The sequence below is a fragment of the Syngnathus scovelli genome, chromosome 18, assembly GCF_024217435.2.
Source record: "Syngnathus scovelli strain Florida chromosome 18, RoL_Ssco_1.2, whole genome shotgun sequence".
In the NCBI taxonomy this organism is placed as follows: Eukaryota; Metazoa; Chordata; class Actinopteri; order Syngnathiformes; family Syngnathidae; genus Syngnathus; species Syngnathus scovelli.
In genome coordinates this window covers 11,871,612-11,886,810 of record NC_090864.1, presented here as the reverse complement: position 1 = coordinate 11,886,810, position 15,199 = coordinate 11,871,612, and the positions used below count along the sequence as shown (strand labels likewise).

The 15,199-nt window shown below is 51.7% G+C and overlaps 1 protein-coding gene across 7 annotated transcripts in view; it reads right to left on the bottom strand.

The window, feature by feature from the left end:
* Positions 1-15,199, bottom strand: part of sulf1 (sulfatase 1) — a 44,213-nt gene that overhangs the window by 6,999 nt on the left and 22,015 nt on the right. For 6 of the 7 annotated variants that reach the window (XM_049749691.2, XM_049749692.2, XM_049749693.2 and 3 more), the window contains 10 exons: positions 12,611-12,775; positions 7,265-7,538; positions 6,828-7,067; positions 6,587-6,738; positions 4,794-4,963; positions 2,460-2,610; positions 2,219-2,394; positions 2,014-2,142; positions 1,431-1,487; positions 337-463 (listed from right to left, as the gene is read on the bottom strand). In XM_049749691.2, coding sequence (XP_049605648.1) covers positions 337-463; positions 1,431-1,487; positions 2,014-2,142; positions 2,219-2,394; positions 2,460-2,610; positions 4,794-4,963; positions 6,587-6,738; positions 6,828-7,067; positions 7,265-7,436 — 1,374 coding nt within the window. In that variant the 5' untranslated portion in view covers positions 7,437-7,538; positions 12,611-12,775. The remainder of the gene's footprint in view (positions 1-336; positions 464-1,430; positions 1,488-2,013; positions 2,143-2,218; positions 2,395-2,459; positions 2,611-4,793; positions 4,964-6,586; positions 6,739-6,827; positions 7,068-7,264; positions 7,539-12,610; positions 12,776-15,199) is intronic. The other variant, XM_068648735.1, reaches the window with a different exon arrangement.

Below are 15,199 nucleotides of genomic sequence, written 5' to 3'. Positions count from 1 at the left end.
GCGCTCGGGGGTCCAACGAAAGAATGAGCCGAGGATGAAAACAATCTGTTTAGCTTTACGCTTCCACCGAACCTTCGCGCCGGAGGTTCAGCAGAGCAAACAAACGGGAAGAGGAGTAGGGAGAGGGAGGGAGGGAGGGAGGGAGGGAGGGAGGGAGGGAGGGAGGGAGGGGTGAGATGGAGCACGTTGACCTCACACAGTTGTCGTAAAGTTGCTGGAAGTCAAATGGTACTTCTTATACTTTTGCTTCATGTTTGATTTGAAACTAAACGTAATCCTTCTTCATCTTCCACTCCAACAATCTTCATGAAACAAGATTTGAGGCATTTTTGGTACCTGTCCCGGCTGCTCGCACGGCGTCTGGAACTCGGCTTGCTGGCACGTCTCCTTCACTTTCATGTACTTGGGCAGGCTGTTGGTGTGCTGGGTGCTGGCCGAGTCGTCCTTCTTCCTGAGGATCTTCCTGTAAGCGGCGAGAACCGGGTCATCGCCGGTCGAGCTCATTTAACAAACAATCTACATTTCTCCACAGCTTTGACCTCAGCTTGGCATCGGCCCCACAGTCGCCGCCGCAAGACCTGGCTGAGGCACCACTCGGGCCCATGCCAACCGAACTACCCTCCCCCTCTTCTCTCACCCCTTCCTCTTCTCCCGTTGCCAACTCGGGCCTCACGCGCAAGCCACAGACAGAGTGACGGCAAGTGAATAAGCTGCCCCTTTGCGATGGCCATCTGGAGCGCTTGAGGGCGTGACGCCAAGGCTCGGCACGCCGTCATTAAACAGGCCGTCTTGCCGCTGATAACTAAATTAGGAAGGTCGGTCTATTCTCTACCTGGCATACCTCGCTCGCCAACAGTTCGTCAAGTCAGAAACATCGGGCGAGGGAAAAGCCAGGGCCGCTGCCAAACGAGCCAAAGTGCGTGCGCCAGCCAGCAGATGGTTTGCTGGTAAACGAGTGGAAAAAAACAAAGCCAGAGCCAAGCCAGAGCCGAGCCAGAGCCAAGCCAGAGCCAAGCCAGGCAATTTGGGGCAAAAAAAGTTATTGGGAGAATGAAGACGTCAGCTCGTGCCGTCTTTTTTTTCCACCTAATGTGTTTGTGGGAGGTTGTCTGGTCTATAGTGCAGTTAGTAAACAAATCAAATTTCTCAGTTAAGGGCAATTCTCGCTATAATAAGAAATGATAATGAATCGTATGAACTCTGGCCGCTCCCTCCGGTTTCGAATGAAAATTCAGAGTTTGATAGATATTGTACGTCTAGCCTCCAGAAAAAAAAAAAATCTTGCTTGACCCTCACAGACTTCCGAAACCGTCTGTCAGATCACACACACATCACCTGGAAAAACACATTGGAGGTTCACAGAAGTGCTTGGATGATATGGATGTGGTGAAAAAGGTTGGGGGAGAAAGGAAGAAAAAGCTCCGGTTTACCCTCGCTCCACAAGGAATGTGTCCCTCCAGACTTTGGGTTTCCGGTTGGGTTTGAATCTAGGAAAACAAAGAAGCGGATAGTAGTGAACGGCCGGCCGGGTGTTCGCAGACAGGATGGAAGGCACGCACGCCGCTTACAAACACTAAACTATTACAATCGTTCAGAAAGCTGAAGCTAAAACTATTTGCCGTCATTTAGGTTTGGACCAATTAAAAGCTGAAATATGCTTTTGATACTGTCAAAGTGACATACTTTTCATCTGGCTTTTGTTTCTCTGTTTGTTTTCCATAATGCCACAAAGTAAACTCGGCAGTTTCCACTCGGCCCTCCCCTTGCGGTGTCGAGAAACAATAAATCGCAGCGGAGCGACCTCAAGCACGTCTCTCGCCGAGCGTCCAATTGGCTGACACAAAGCGGCCACGGGGGCCATTTTCGGACAAAACAAAACCAATGTCAAAGATTAAATAAATACGGCAATTACAACCGGACTTAGCGGTGATTCTTTTGCAGACCACCGGAGGGCGCTCACGCACTACATTTGGAACGTTTGCTACAAATATTCGTCGTCGTGTCCACACCAACCTATTGCCGGTCCTTTCTTGCTCCAGCAGCTTAAGGATGGACTTCCCGTCCATGTCCGGGGGCGTGTCTAGCCCGGCAATGTGGAGGATGGTCGGCGCGAGGTCGATATTGAGCACCAGGTGAGGATTTCTAAAATACAACAGTGTTCACCTTGACAGCAGGCATACAAAAAAAAAAAATACAAGTCAGCGGTTGGTGGCCTTACACTGCGCCGGGCTCCACGTTGGGCCCTCTCAGGAAGAACGGCACGCGAATGTCAAAGTCGTACGGCATGGACTTGCCCTTGACCAGCCCGAACTGACCGATGTGGTAGCCGTGGTCGGCGGTGTAGATGACGTACGTGTTGTCCAGCTCGCCCGTCTCCTCCAGCATGTCGTAAACCTGCGGCACAATGTGAGAGCGTGAGCCACAAAATAAGGGACCCCACAAAAGGCTGTATCAGGTACCTTTTGGACGGAGTCGTCGACGGACATGAGGGTCTGCAGCCGCTTGCGGTGGAGGAAATTGGTGAACTCCATGTGGATGGGCTTCATGGGGCCCGTGTACTGCATGATCCAGTGCTTGTCCATGTTGGGGGCGTAGTTGTAACTGGGCGTGCTGGTGGGAAACCGACCGGTGAGTGAGTGAGCGAGTGAGTGAGCGAACACCAAAAACAAATTCAAATTCATTCGAACACAGATGGTGGCGCAACACACGTAGACTGATAATGCGTTTATTCTCTCGGACTCCAGCATGTTATCTTAATAGCGTTTCCAAAGGCCATATTGCGAAAGATCCCTCTTGTAGCAATGTTTGCACGCAAGGCTGCGAGAGGCCGTCTGTGGCGGCTGGCTGGCTGGCTGGCTAACAGGTGCCACGCTTGACAGGCGTCAATAGCGCCTGTGTTCGCCCTGGGAAAAGGTCTCGACGGTGCAGTGCCAGCGCCCCTCTCCGGCCAAGACGGGCCGGTCTCTCGCACAGAGACCAGACTCAGCAGCAGCCGCCGCGCTTTTGGCTCCGAGGACGGCTGCTGACAGACGGCTCTCACCTGTCTGCGTGGCTAGCGAGACCACGTTCAGTCTGTCAGACGGCAAAAACAAAGCCGCAGTAATAGCCGTTCTTCGCTGAGGATAAACAATACGTGCCTTGATACATTTTGGATACTTCCTTCTCGCGAAATGCAAATGTAGTCAAGGACCAAATGTTCCTGGTACTTTCCCCCGCAAATGGAACGGGCCGCATTCCACTCATGGGAGCCTTAATGAGGAGCTGCTCGGAGAGCCGCGTTGCTTTTGTGAGCAAGCGTGAACTCTTCAGCCGAGCGAGCGAGCGAGCGGGCGAGCGGGCGCTCTGTTAAGCCCCAACAAAAGGCACCTGTCTCTGGTGAGATGGGCGCTGCGGAGGTCACACGAGGTACTTGGATAACACCAAGGCTCGCTTCTGGAAGAAATATCTCCTTAGTGCCATTCCCTTGAGCAACACTCAATGTTCTTACACTGTTGGGAAAAGCGCATCACATCCACAGCGGTTAAACCTACAGGAATGTTAATCGCATTAATAAAACACATCCCCGGCAAGCGTCGCTGTCCAAAGTACAGACTGCGCTTATGATTTACGAGCCGCCGCCGCCGCCGCCCACGCCTACTCCTGCCACCTCGCCACTCCATGCAGTCAGAGTTATGGCTGCTTAATGGTGCCTGATGCCAGCGAGAGCTTCTTCCCACGACAACACCGCTCACAACACAAACGAATATGCGTATTATTTTTTATGAGCGGCATTTTGTGGCTTCCCCGTCCGTCCGTGTGTGTGTGTGTGTGGCGCTTTTAATGGAACTGGAGATCAAAGTTTGATGAAACGCTGTCTAATAGCAAACAAGTCGTTACAGACATAAATATTGGTCGTGTGTCTTCTTTTTAAATAAGAAAAATAGCACTCTTGAATATTTTTACAAAAATTGAAAGAAATAAACCTTTTTATCACACACTTCTGTGTGATAAAAAGGTGACCCTGCTGTCTTGTTTTTGTTGCATAGTAACAGCAACTGCACTTTTTTGGGAGTTTTTTTTCAAATCAGCAATCACTTTTCTAGGTGACGCTTGTTAACCGTGACACGACTATGCTTTGCTCAGCTCTGCTCTGCTCTGCCCTGCACCGACTAAAGATGGACTCTGTGAAAAGCAAATCCATTCCAATGTGTAAGCGCCACCAAAACATCCCACGCATGATCCGATCCCCCTTTGGTCATCCTAAATATAAATGAATATTGCCTGCCACAAAGGGTGTTCTCCACACTACACAATGCATTCCTCTGGGATGTGCGGGGAGAGAGAGAGAGAGAGAGAGAGAGAGAGAAAGTACTGATTGATATGGACAGGGTCAGGAAGTCCCATGTGAGGGAGGGGAGGGCACAAAACTAAGAAAGAAACAGAGGGAGGGGATGAATGGAGCGACAGAGCAAACAGGAGGGAGGGAGGGAGGGAGGGAGGGAATGTTAAGTGGGCTAAGTGACGGTGAAAGCGGGGCGCTGGGAAAGTCACAAGACAACTTTTTGCTTGGAAAGTGCGTTACGGGAACCTAAAGGGAGCCAACGTGAGCTGCCGAGACTCGCCATTGTCACGGCAACCTGCAAATGCACTCTTTGTAACTTCCACTGACAGCCCAGGCTAAACTTTGACTTTCAGTTGAATGGTCTGACATATCCTTGGACCGATGACTAGACTCATCTTGTTTTGAAAAAGCGCAGAAATAGGTGGATTTGTCCGAAAATAGTGGCTTTTGGACTGTCCGGAGGACTACTCACATGTGCTGAGAGGCATTGGGGAAAAACTCGGCGTACTGCGGGGCCGAGTCTTCCGGGCCGTGGGGGGCGGCGTGGCTGATGACCATCATCACCGGACGGTGCGGGTACATCCTCTTGGACATGCGGAAGAAGTTAATGCTGTCGTTGGTGATCAGGTCGGTGAAGTAGTCCTGAAAGAGCAAGCGGGGGAAAGCGCGCGAGAGAAGGCTGTGAAGCGGGTTCAGCGAGTACACGCGGCACCGGCACCGATCTGTTGAGTCAACAGCTGGCATTACGCCCGCCCGCCCGCTACAGAGTAAGGGTTGTTCCCTCGCTCGGGTATCCCTGCACTATCGAACGTGACTCCGCCGGATGCCGAACAGTCTGCTGCCGTTTTTTGTTTTTTTGCAGTCACTCGTTTCGGGGTTTTTTCTGGGAAAAAAATCAATAAAACTTTTATTGTGGACACAGTGTCTTCTGCTTTTCAATGTGCCCCAATTTGCCAAGTTTCCAAGAGCCTGGCGTACGCCGCGTGCTCCGAGTGAGGGGGGGAAAGGTAGATTGTCACAAATAGGCTTTTATGAATACCGTGTCAATTGGTGTGCATAGATGTTAGACAAGCCGCACTGTCGCTTTGGAAAAGCTGTTTTCTTCTCTACGCTACGGTGAAGATTTCTTCTCCAGCTATTTTAGTAGTGGTTCATAAAAATGGGGATAGACGAGCCGTTCCATTTGTTAGTTTAATTTAGCACAGGCCTGAGCTAAAAGAGCTAAAGGTATTTCCCAAGTCCCAGATTGTGGTGCTTCTGAGTTCACCAGAGTCTCATCAGGTCACAATGTTTGAAGAAGGTCCTAACAGCGTCTAAAAGGGAGACGGCCGGGCTGGGCTGGGCTGGGCTGCTTGTCGTGCTGGTGCGAGTCCACTTTTTTATTTTTCCTCACCAAATAGGAAATAGCGTGTCCATTTGCTTCAAAAACCACAAACTGCTGACCACGTTGGAGCCTTGTAAACACCTCATGTGCCTCCCGCCGCCGTTCAAACATTTGTTTGCCCCGTCCCTCCGTCCGTCCATCACGAAAGGTTGACAAGCTATGAATCTCCGGCAACTGTGGGAAGATGTTGGCACACCACCGCCGACGCTCACTGACAGCTCTTCGGAAAAGACGCAGGCCAGACGGCCGCAAAAAGGGACAGGAGTGACCGCCCGCCGGCGGGTTCATCTTCGTTCAGCTGCTGGCCAAATTCCCCTCGCATTCCTTCAGAGGTAGCAAAAGCACTCCCGGTCCGTACTTAACAGTACAAAGACTAAAGACAGAAGTACCCATTTACCTCCTTTAGGCGACCAGAGGTGCTAGCTAGCCTGTTAGCTAGCAATTAAAACCAATAAAGCAATTGCGCTGGATAGTAACGAGCCTGTTTCCACAAAGGGAGCAAGAGAAAGAACAGCAATCTGTTTCAAAGTAAAAAGCCATCAGAAGAATAGTCAAGTGACGAACACCCAATCTACCACCCAATTGCTGTACGGGAGGTTTTTATGACTTCCCACAAAGGCATTCCTGATGGAGCTAGAGCCCAAAGCGGTGTTTATCGCAACCTAAATGTTACCGTCTAAACACTGATGCCAGGCGAGTCCTAATAAAGTCACCCACCCCCTTTAATTCCGCCAGAATTCCTGCGCAGCATTGTGATAAGAGAAGCCGCGTCTGTGTTTATAAGGAGGAGAGCTAACCTGTCTGTCATTTTGTGGGCAACAATTGCGTGAGAGGGATCGACTGTCTCTAGTTTTATTGCAGGATTTCACGGGAAGACATACCTTGGCGTAATTGGCGCCGTGTTTCTCCTTGTAACCGTTCCGACAGACGGTGTAATTGTAGAAGCGGGAATTTTTGACGAGTCCGACCCACTCGCGCCACCCGGGCGGGATGTAGCTGCCGTTGTACTCGTTGAGGTACTTGCCGAAAAAGGCTACGAGAAGAGGGCAATGAAACAATTTCAAGCGAGTGCAAAACAGCAGCAGCAGCAGCAGCAGCAGCAGCAGCAGCAGCGTGGCCCACCTGTCCTGTAGCCCGTGTTGTTGAGGTAGACGGCAAAGGAGCGCGGCTCGTGCTGAGCCTGCCAGGAGGGCGACGAGCAGTTCTCGTTGTTGGTGTAGGTGTTGTGGTTGTGGACGTACTTGCCCGTCAGCATGGACGAGCGTGACGGGCAGCACATGGGAGTGGTGACAAAGGCGTTGGTGAAGGAGGTGCCGCCGTCCTCCATGATCTTGCGGGTTTTGTTCATGACCTGCAGAGAGCCTGCAGGGAGAAGAAGAGGAAGAGGCCTCAAAGCTTCTGCTCCAGACGACATTTTCTCTCAATTATTACAATGTGCACAGATAATGGGACAGATGGCCATTTGGGGGGCCGCCGTGTTTAATATTTCATGGGAGCCACTACATTTATTTGTTGGGTTTTTTTTCAGCCTCAATATCGAGATTTTGCATCCACCTTACCTAGTTCCACATCCTGGTCATCAGTCATAATGAGGATGATGTTGGGCCGGATGTTGCGGCGGTCCCTCTGGATGCGGCCCCTGAGGCCCTGGGCCCGGGTGGTGGCGTAGGCCGACACGCCGGGAGCCAAGCACCAGAGGAGCGCCAGGCAGGACAGCCACCGCGGCAGCATTTTGGATCTTTGGGGAGCGCTTAGTCAGGTCCAGGGGAGGGAGGGAAGGAGGGAGGGAGCGAGGTCCGCCCGGGCCGCTCACTCGCGCCCGACTGTGCTCAACTGAGAAGAAGCACCAAGAGAATCGAATCAGCAGAGAAACAGAGGAGCCCGCCCGGCCGCCCGCCCGCCCGCCCGCCGCTCTCTCGCTCGCTCGCTCGCTCCTGTCCCTTCCAATCACCAGCTCACATCACGTTCTCTCGTTGAAGCGGCGCACGTGGAAACGACTCCGTCCCTACCTCATCCAGCCCGCGCCATTGGCCGCTCGGGCTCACGAGCGCTCTCCTGCGTGGGCCAATTGCGGAGCGCTTACTGCCCATCACTCAACCCTCCCTCCCCCCTCCTTGCACCCACGCGATGAGTCAAGCGTGACACAGTAGGGAGGATGAGAGCACACTAGGGGAGGAGGCGGAGGACGAGGCGTTTAGGGGGCAGCGAGAGGGTTCCGCCACATTAACCTCGCCGCCGCAGTCGCCAATCACAGATAAGCAGCAGCGCTTCGCAGCCGCTCGCCGTGTCAAGGCCCCTATAGCCGCCCGCCCGTAAAACAAGGCCGAGTATAAAATGAACCACTTCCAAACATTCATCCTAATAAAAAGACCACCATTGGATTGCACATCAAGAGAAATAGCTTTTGGCAAAGCGCTTTCTATTCACAAGGAATGAGCTTGACATAAAATGGCAGCTCACCTGAGCCTTGTTGAGTTGTGCTGGATGGCTCCGTCCCATTTCAATTCTTCTCAAGTCATTTGTGGGCCATATTATATATTATTCAAATTAATATTATATTCACGGCCCTCAAACATGACCTTGAAATCATTATTGTTATGACGCTTGGCACCCGGTGAAATTGCAAATGAACGTAATCCACCCAGGCCGTAGTCACGTCTTTTAAATGCCTCAACAAATCCACTGAATGACCAAAGGCGCTGGTTCTTGCCGCGCCGCCCGCGTCTGCTTCTCGTCCGGCGATATGACAACAAGTGTGATAATCGGCGCTTTAAGAGCACTTTGTGCGCTCGCCGTTCCGCCGTTGCAGATGAGACAGCCAGAGCCAGTCATCGTGACAGCCCTGTACAAACATTGGCGCCGGCCGCGTGGACAAACACGCAAGCTCGCAGCCAATCTCTCGCACAGGCATAAGTCTCGGAGAGACTTTCTCGCAATAAAACACGTATTCCTGCGGTGAGGGTCCGACTGCAACGCTTCCCAGAAACAATGACTCTGCACATGGGGATGGGTTAAATGCAGAGGACAAATTTCACCACACCCAGATGTGTGTGTGACGATGATCATTGGGACTTTAAAATAAATGTCACGTCTCTATTTCTGTCCAACTTTGAGAAAACAACTGTCAGCCAGGCATTCAACGCAAAAAAAGAAAAAAAGACTGATACTCCACTAAACCACGTTTGTAACCTAAATTCTATATCTTAATACTTGTGCAAGCAAAGTGTCTTCATTCATTTTGTACCATTTCTCTTGGATGCCGTGAGAATATTTGGGGGGGACCAATCAGATCTCTCTACGTGTTGCCTGAAGGGGAAATGCACGAGTGGTCGCCGCCGCCAGAATCACGTGAGGCCAATTAAAGCGAGGACAAGAAAGGTCATTGTGGAATTTGCCACAAATCCCATGTTAGCGATACGCTCGGCTAAAAGGCTATCAATAGCTCCGCTGTCCGGAACGGGCCGAGCGGCGGTCACGCAGCTGCCGGGCGGCGTCCGCTCCAACTGCGCGTCACCTCCGATCTTCGGCTCCGCTCGCGCTCATGCGAGGTTTATCGGCGCTAACGAACCCGAGCCAATGTTTGCTAATGGTGCTACTAGGTCACTGGATTGATTTGGTGGGATCCTCCGACTCAAATGGCGTTCTCATGCGGACGCAATGCCTGAAGAAGGAAATCATTACATGCTGCCTTGTAAATCACACTTTATAACAAAGCTCACTTGCGGCTGAATCCACAACCCCCCCCGAAACTTTGATGTCATTTTCAGAAATTCTTTGTCATTAAAGCAGAAAAGAAAAAAGAAAAGAAAACACGACATGAGCAGCTTCAAAACTCCGTTTACTTTGCACCATGAAATTTGGTAGAGACGTCGTCTATCACGGGTAAAGCCACAAAGTGGTCTCAAGAACCCGTCCCCGAAAAGAACCACGAGGCGTACTATTTTGCTTTCAAGTGGCCCCTTTCGAGTAGTGTTAGCAATTTTTAGGCGTCCGTAAAAACATAACCCCCGGCCGGCCGGGACCAGTTTTGTTTCAAAATCTCAAATTGAATTGCATGTCTATTACGAGCAGAGCCACAAAGGTTTGGCATTTTGGCTGGAAGCAAACATTTGTGGCCCTTTCCAAAAGTCTTTGCGTCCAAAACCTCACCTTATCTTTCTTCCCCCTGCCCCCCCGAGACATTTTTGTGCAACTCACGACGGCGCAAGCAGCTTTCCTGCCGGTTATTTAGTGCGACGGCGGTGCGCTTTGTGCGCCCAACATAATAGAGGAACTCGCTCGCTTGTGTAACCAAGCGGGGCAGCGGTGCTGTCGAACTGACTGGCTTGGCAGTTCGCATCCTCTGGTTTCGGGGCCCTCGAGCCACATGCTGACCGTGCCCTGACCCAAGTGGTCATGTGGCTTTGATGGTGGCTTGTTGAAGCCAACCTCAGCAACCTGAGGCTACCCGCACGCACGTACTCTGTGGCTTACAAAGGTGGGGGTGGGGGTAACCAAGGTAACCAAAGTCACGTCAGATTCTGGTTGGGATTGGCTCGCGTATTTATTTCAACAATGGCCAAGAGGCTGCATCTGGCTCGGGTTCTGTTGGCTCTGAACATTTATCAGCTGTCACTGAAAAACAGCAGACGCGGCGGCGAGCAGACAAATAAGCCGATGCTTTTGCTCCGACACACGGCGGAAAATCGATCCAGGTATTTCCACTCTCTCTCCACTTTAAGTATCCACAAAGTCTGGCCAAAAGGCTGGATCTTGTTCACGTTAACATGAAGAGGGCGGGCGGGAGAGGTGAGGAGGTTCACGTTCCCACAACAAGATGCGAGTCAAAACCCAAACCAGATGCCACGCCGCTGGGAAATAAATCAGTCAACCGGCGAGCGAGAACAATGGCCATTTGGGAGCACCTAAAAATCCCTGGATACTTATTCCGGTCCGTCTACGGGACAAAACGCCGGGACGTAGCGCCGGGCGTTCTGATTTCCCCCTCTCTCTCTCTCTCTCTCTCGCTCGCTCTCAGAGGGGGAAAATGATTATGGGAAGGCCTTATGTTAACATTGAGGCTTGTCCAAATATTTCTGTAATCCCAGGGAATTTGGCTGGTCAGCTGCCACGAGGACTGACGAGGGCCTTTTTACACTGAGGAGCGCCTGTGTCGGGGTCGGCCGCCAACGCCGGCCGGGCCAAGGCTAACGGCGTCCCGCACAGCTCCCGCTTAGGCCTCCCCATTAAAGGCGCTGAGCACCCTGAAGGAGAGCTCTGTCCTCACGCTGGCTGTGGGTCTTCACCCATGTATGTTCAGACCCTTAAATCTGATGATTTGCTTGACCAAAATCCAGCGCTGGGAAAAATGTGTACTTTGACACTGTGCCTTCATGGGGGACTTTGCAATTAAAAAAAAAAAGAAATGTTCACCTATTTCCAACAACAGCAATGTTAGCCTAATGCTAACGCAGAACGGCAACCACCGCAAACAGGCGAGCTAACGAACGGCATTGCTGCATTTAAAAACGACTTTCTATCAACATGACAAGTTGAAGGAAAACGACCTTGCCTTGGCCAAACGTCAGCCTTGACTATTATACTGAACTCCCTCACCCAAGCACATTTTTATCCCCGACTTGGTAAGAGACCCTTTATATCGCCAAGGTTGCCAGGCCATACCCTCCCAAACTCCGTCACTCATGTGTAATTAAATGAATCCTGATCCAAGAAGGTTTTCCAAATCACGAGGTGGTCGGCTGAATTTTGAAGCAGCTAAGAGGGGAAAATGATTTTAAAGCACGCGCAGCCAAGGTCGTACCAGCAGACTGCAGGGGTGGGCAAGACTCGGCCTCCGGGCCACAAACGGCCCACTGAGCATTCAATGAAAACCCACTCATGCCAAGTTGCATTAGTGAGCCTCCGATGAATGAAATAAGTTTGTAATTCTCCAGCCACGTTGCCCCATCAGAAAGACTCCATCAGGCCGCAGGAGCTCTGGAGAGAGTCAAGAGAACCATCATACAAGCGGCTCTCACGGGTGGCGCCCGTGTCTTTTGACCCACACGTCAAATATGTCCCGATCGCCCCCTTCTGACCGCAAACGAGAGCGAGGGCTAATTGCTTGAAAGGGCTTTCCGCTGAGGTAATTGGCGAGAATACGGCGGCGGGCTCGCGTTTCCACGAATCCGGCCTTCAGAAGCGGCGCTCTGATCCACTTTGATGTGTGAAACGGAAAGTTGAAGAGCAAAAGTCGCTTCTTAAATGTCTTACCACCTCCAAACGAGGGCTTAATGATGCTAATTGGGATTGCCCCGCGCCCTCCAGAACAAAAGTTCTTGTAACACTGCTGTACCGAGAAGCACACAAAAGAGCTGAGTCTTCACTAATAGCTAAACTGAGAGTCACCGATAAAGTCATAATCACAGTATTGGAGTAAACGTCAAGCCCCGCGGGGAGTATCATTTAAGGCCACTCTCGATAAAATCGTCCATTTTATTTGAGCGGCGGCTCGTGAGTGAAACTTAACCCCCCGGACTTTGCATGCATTGCGGGCGTATTCTTGTTTAAAAGACGCGAAGCCGCCAGCGTGACCCGGCGCGCCGCAAACAACAAATACGTCTCGCGCGCCGCGCCGGCCGACGTGACAGCGCTCGTAAAAAAACGATTCGCCCAATTGCACCTGTGCCAGTTCTGCCCTCCCCCCCCCGTGGGCATTCACGAGTGAGTGAGTGAGTGAGTGGATACGGGGGAGGCGATCGTATGCCGTGTGGGTCGCACTGAAGATTAGTCAGAGTTAAACAGACGCAGACATCAAAACCTGTAGGAGCTCGCGTTTCCATCGCCCGCGGCTTTCCGAGGCATGCCGTAACCTCGTTTGTAAACTTTGTTGCCTAGGAGACGCTCGGGTGGCCAGCCGGGGGTACCTTAGGTCCGTCCGTCCGTCCGTCCACGCGACGGTGGCCGGAGGCTAGCGAGCGGCACGGGGCCAAGTTGGTCCGCCGCACGGCTAGAGGAGGGGCGCGCTGGCTGGCGGAGGCTGAATGGGTTGAGCGGCTCCAGGGGTGAAGCGAAGAAAAGAAGCAGGCGAGCTGAAACAAACGCGAGCTTCTATTAGTGGAAGTGCTGGACTGGAGGGGCGAGGAATTCATTCATTTGCAACTCCCCCTCTCGCCCCCTTCTCCATCCATGCCCTTCACTCCGACCCTCCCACCCCATTATCTCTTTTCTGGAAAAGCGGCTCATGAGAGGAAAGTGCCCCCCCACCCCCCACCCCCACACACACACACACCAAAAAAAAGTACGAATTCCGACAGGCTGGCTTAATTGTACACGATACAGACAAGGCCCTTTCTCTTTCCTGTCTAAAACAGATTGCTTCTCCGCGGGGAGGGGATTATTAGACAAGGGGGGTGACAAAGCAGGGACAGTGCGGCCCTCTGGGGGGTGCCACATAAAGCCTGCACATGGTGTGCGTATGTGTGCGCGTGTGTACACCTTCTGCAATGTTTCTTTTATTCAGGCGGGAAGATTACGCTCGTGCCTCCCAATCACTTGTCACGCTGCCCCAATCAAAGTCGGCTATTTATCGCGTGTGGCTGTGCTGTGCGAATGCTACCGATTGTCTGACAACAGAGCAAAACGATCAATTCTTATGGATTTTGGCTTTGGGAAAAAAAAACTGTTCAAAGAACGCGCTACCGTTTTATTTTCAGCGGCTTTGGTAACCCGCTTTGGTCAGACGCAGTGAGCAAAAGGCTCATTTAGCAAAGCAATGCATGAGAATTCTTTCCAGTGATGGCGAGGACTCGAATGTTTGCCTGCTCTGACCTTCGCCGCTCAAATGAGAGGCTGAACAAACACATGGTGGGGGAGCTTGGGGACAGGGGCATTGGGAGCTTTAAAATAGTTCAATGCTGCATGGCGTGTTACCCCTGGAGATACCTTCTAAAAATATATAGAAATAAGCGCACGAAAGCTCATCGCTGAAGCGTCAACAGGTTGGACATTGATGACCTTAATCCCGTTTGTGATCATGTCAATGATAGCCTTTCTCTTGAATCAATCAAAACTCTTTGTTTGGCCACCCACTCCAAACATTGTGTAAATGAGTTCAACGGTGAAGTCACCAGCAGAGGGCGCTCTTAAGAGATCCGTGAGATATGCCCCCCCCACCCCTTAGCAACCAAAACTAATTAAGAAAATGGAGCGCAAGCAGATCTCCTGATACGACACATAGCTGGCTGCTACCGTTCCAAAAGGAGCCGCAAGAATTTGTCCCGCCAATTAGTCATTAGATAAACTCAGTGACGGCGGGAATGGCAGTTTTGTGACTCCGAAGACGGTCGAGTTGCTACTGGAATAATGTTTGACTTGGCCAGAGCCAAAAAGCCCTAACCCTCCGAAGTCCTGATCATTTGCAGCAGCTGTCGCTCACTCATGTTATTGTTTGTAGCGCGCTGAAGCTAAACTGTTTAAACTGATCACCCTTGCAGTCTAAACACCCACCACACAGTGAGAGGAAGAACAAACTCCTTTGGTCAAGTGGGAACGCTATCAACCAAGGCCCACAAAAGAAGCGGGTGGACGAGTGTGGATTGAGACCAATGTCTGTTGTGAACACTTGTCAGGTTTGGCAAAAATCAACTCCAGCATTTTGTCCAAGTGAAGACTATCATCAGAACCGAACCCTGACGCACAGCAAACAAGTGGACCAAGAACAATTCCAGGCTGTGTTTGGTCAAATATGAATGAACCCTGTCAGCGGTCGAGTCACAAGAAAACTGTTGTGCGGTTGCTTCCCTTCGCTACATTTGACAAGTTTTGGCGACACGTCAGCTGCTGGGAATGGCGTAACACCGACATTTGCCATTGAAATATTTCACTTTGGACTGGGCAACGTTCAATCTGATCATTTCACACGAGACAGCACGGCAACCCAAAGTCTCCCTCCCTATCGAGATCTGTTCATTTTTCAAGAGCGTCTGATTTAAAAAGCCGCAACCATCACAACCTAGCGGGGGTTAAGTACTTCAAGTAGCGGGCAGGAAGCGCAGCTACGGCTGGTTTACCAGGGTCAACACCGGCTCGCACAACAGCGGCTTTCACTCGCGCCGCCGCCGGCCGCTGCGTCCCGTCCGTCCCGTCCCGTCCCGTGCGCCTTCTTACAGCTCAGGCACGGCGCCGGCGCACAGAGACCCCGTCGCCGGATATAAATACTGGACCGTTTGGTTTCTCGCTCGAGGTAAAGTTACACCCAGTGGCAAAAGAGAGGTGCCGAGGAGCGCCAAGACTTGACAGCTCCTCCGCAAGCAGCTCGTCCATTTAGATTTAAGATGGACACCGTTGATAGAGATTTGATACGTCCCGGACATTCAGAGCCTTTGTGAGTTTCCGCGGTGACGAGCGCGTCGTGTCCCTAACGGAACACGGACATTTGTCATTTTCCTACCGATGGGGCAAATTTGGGATTCTCGCTCTGCCATACGAGAGCCTCGCGACTTTCAGACAGGAGG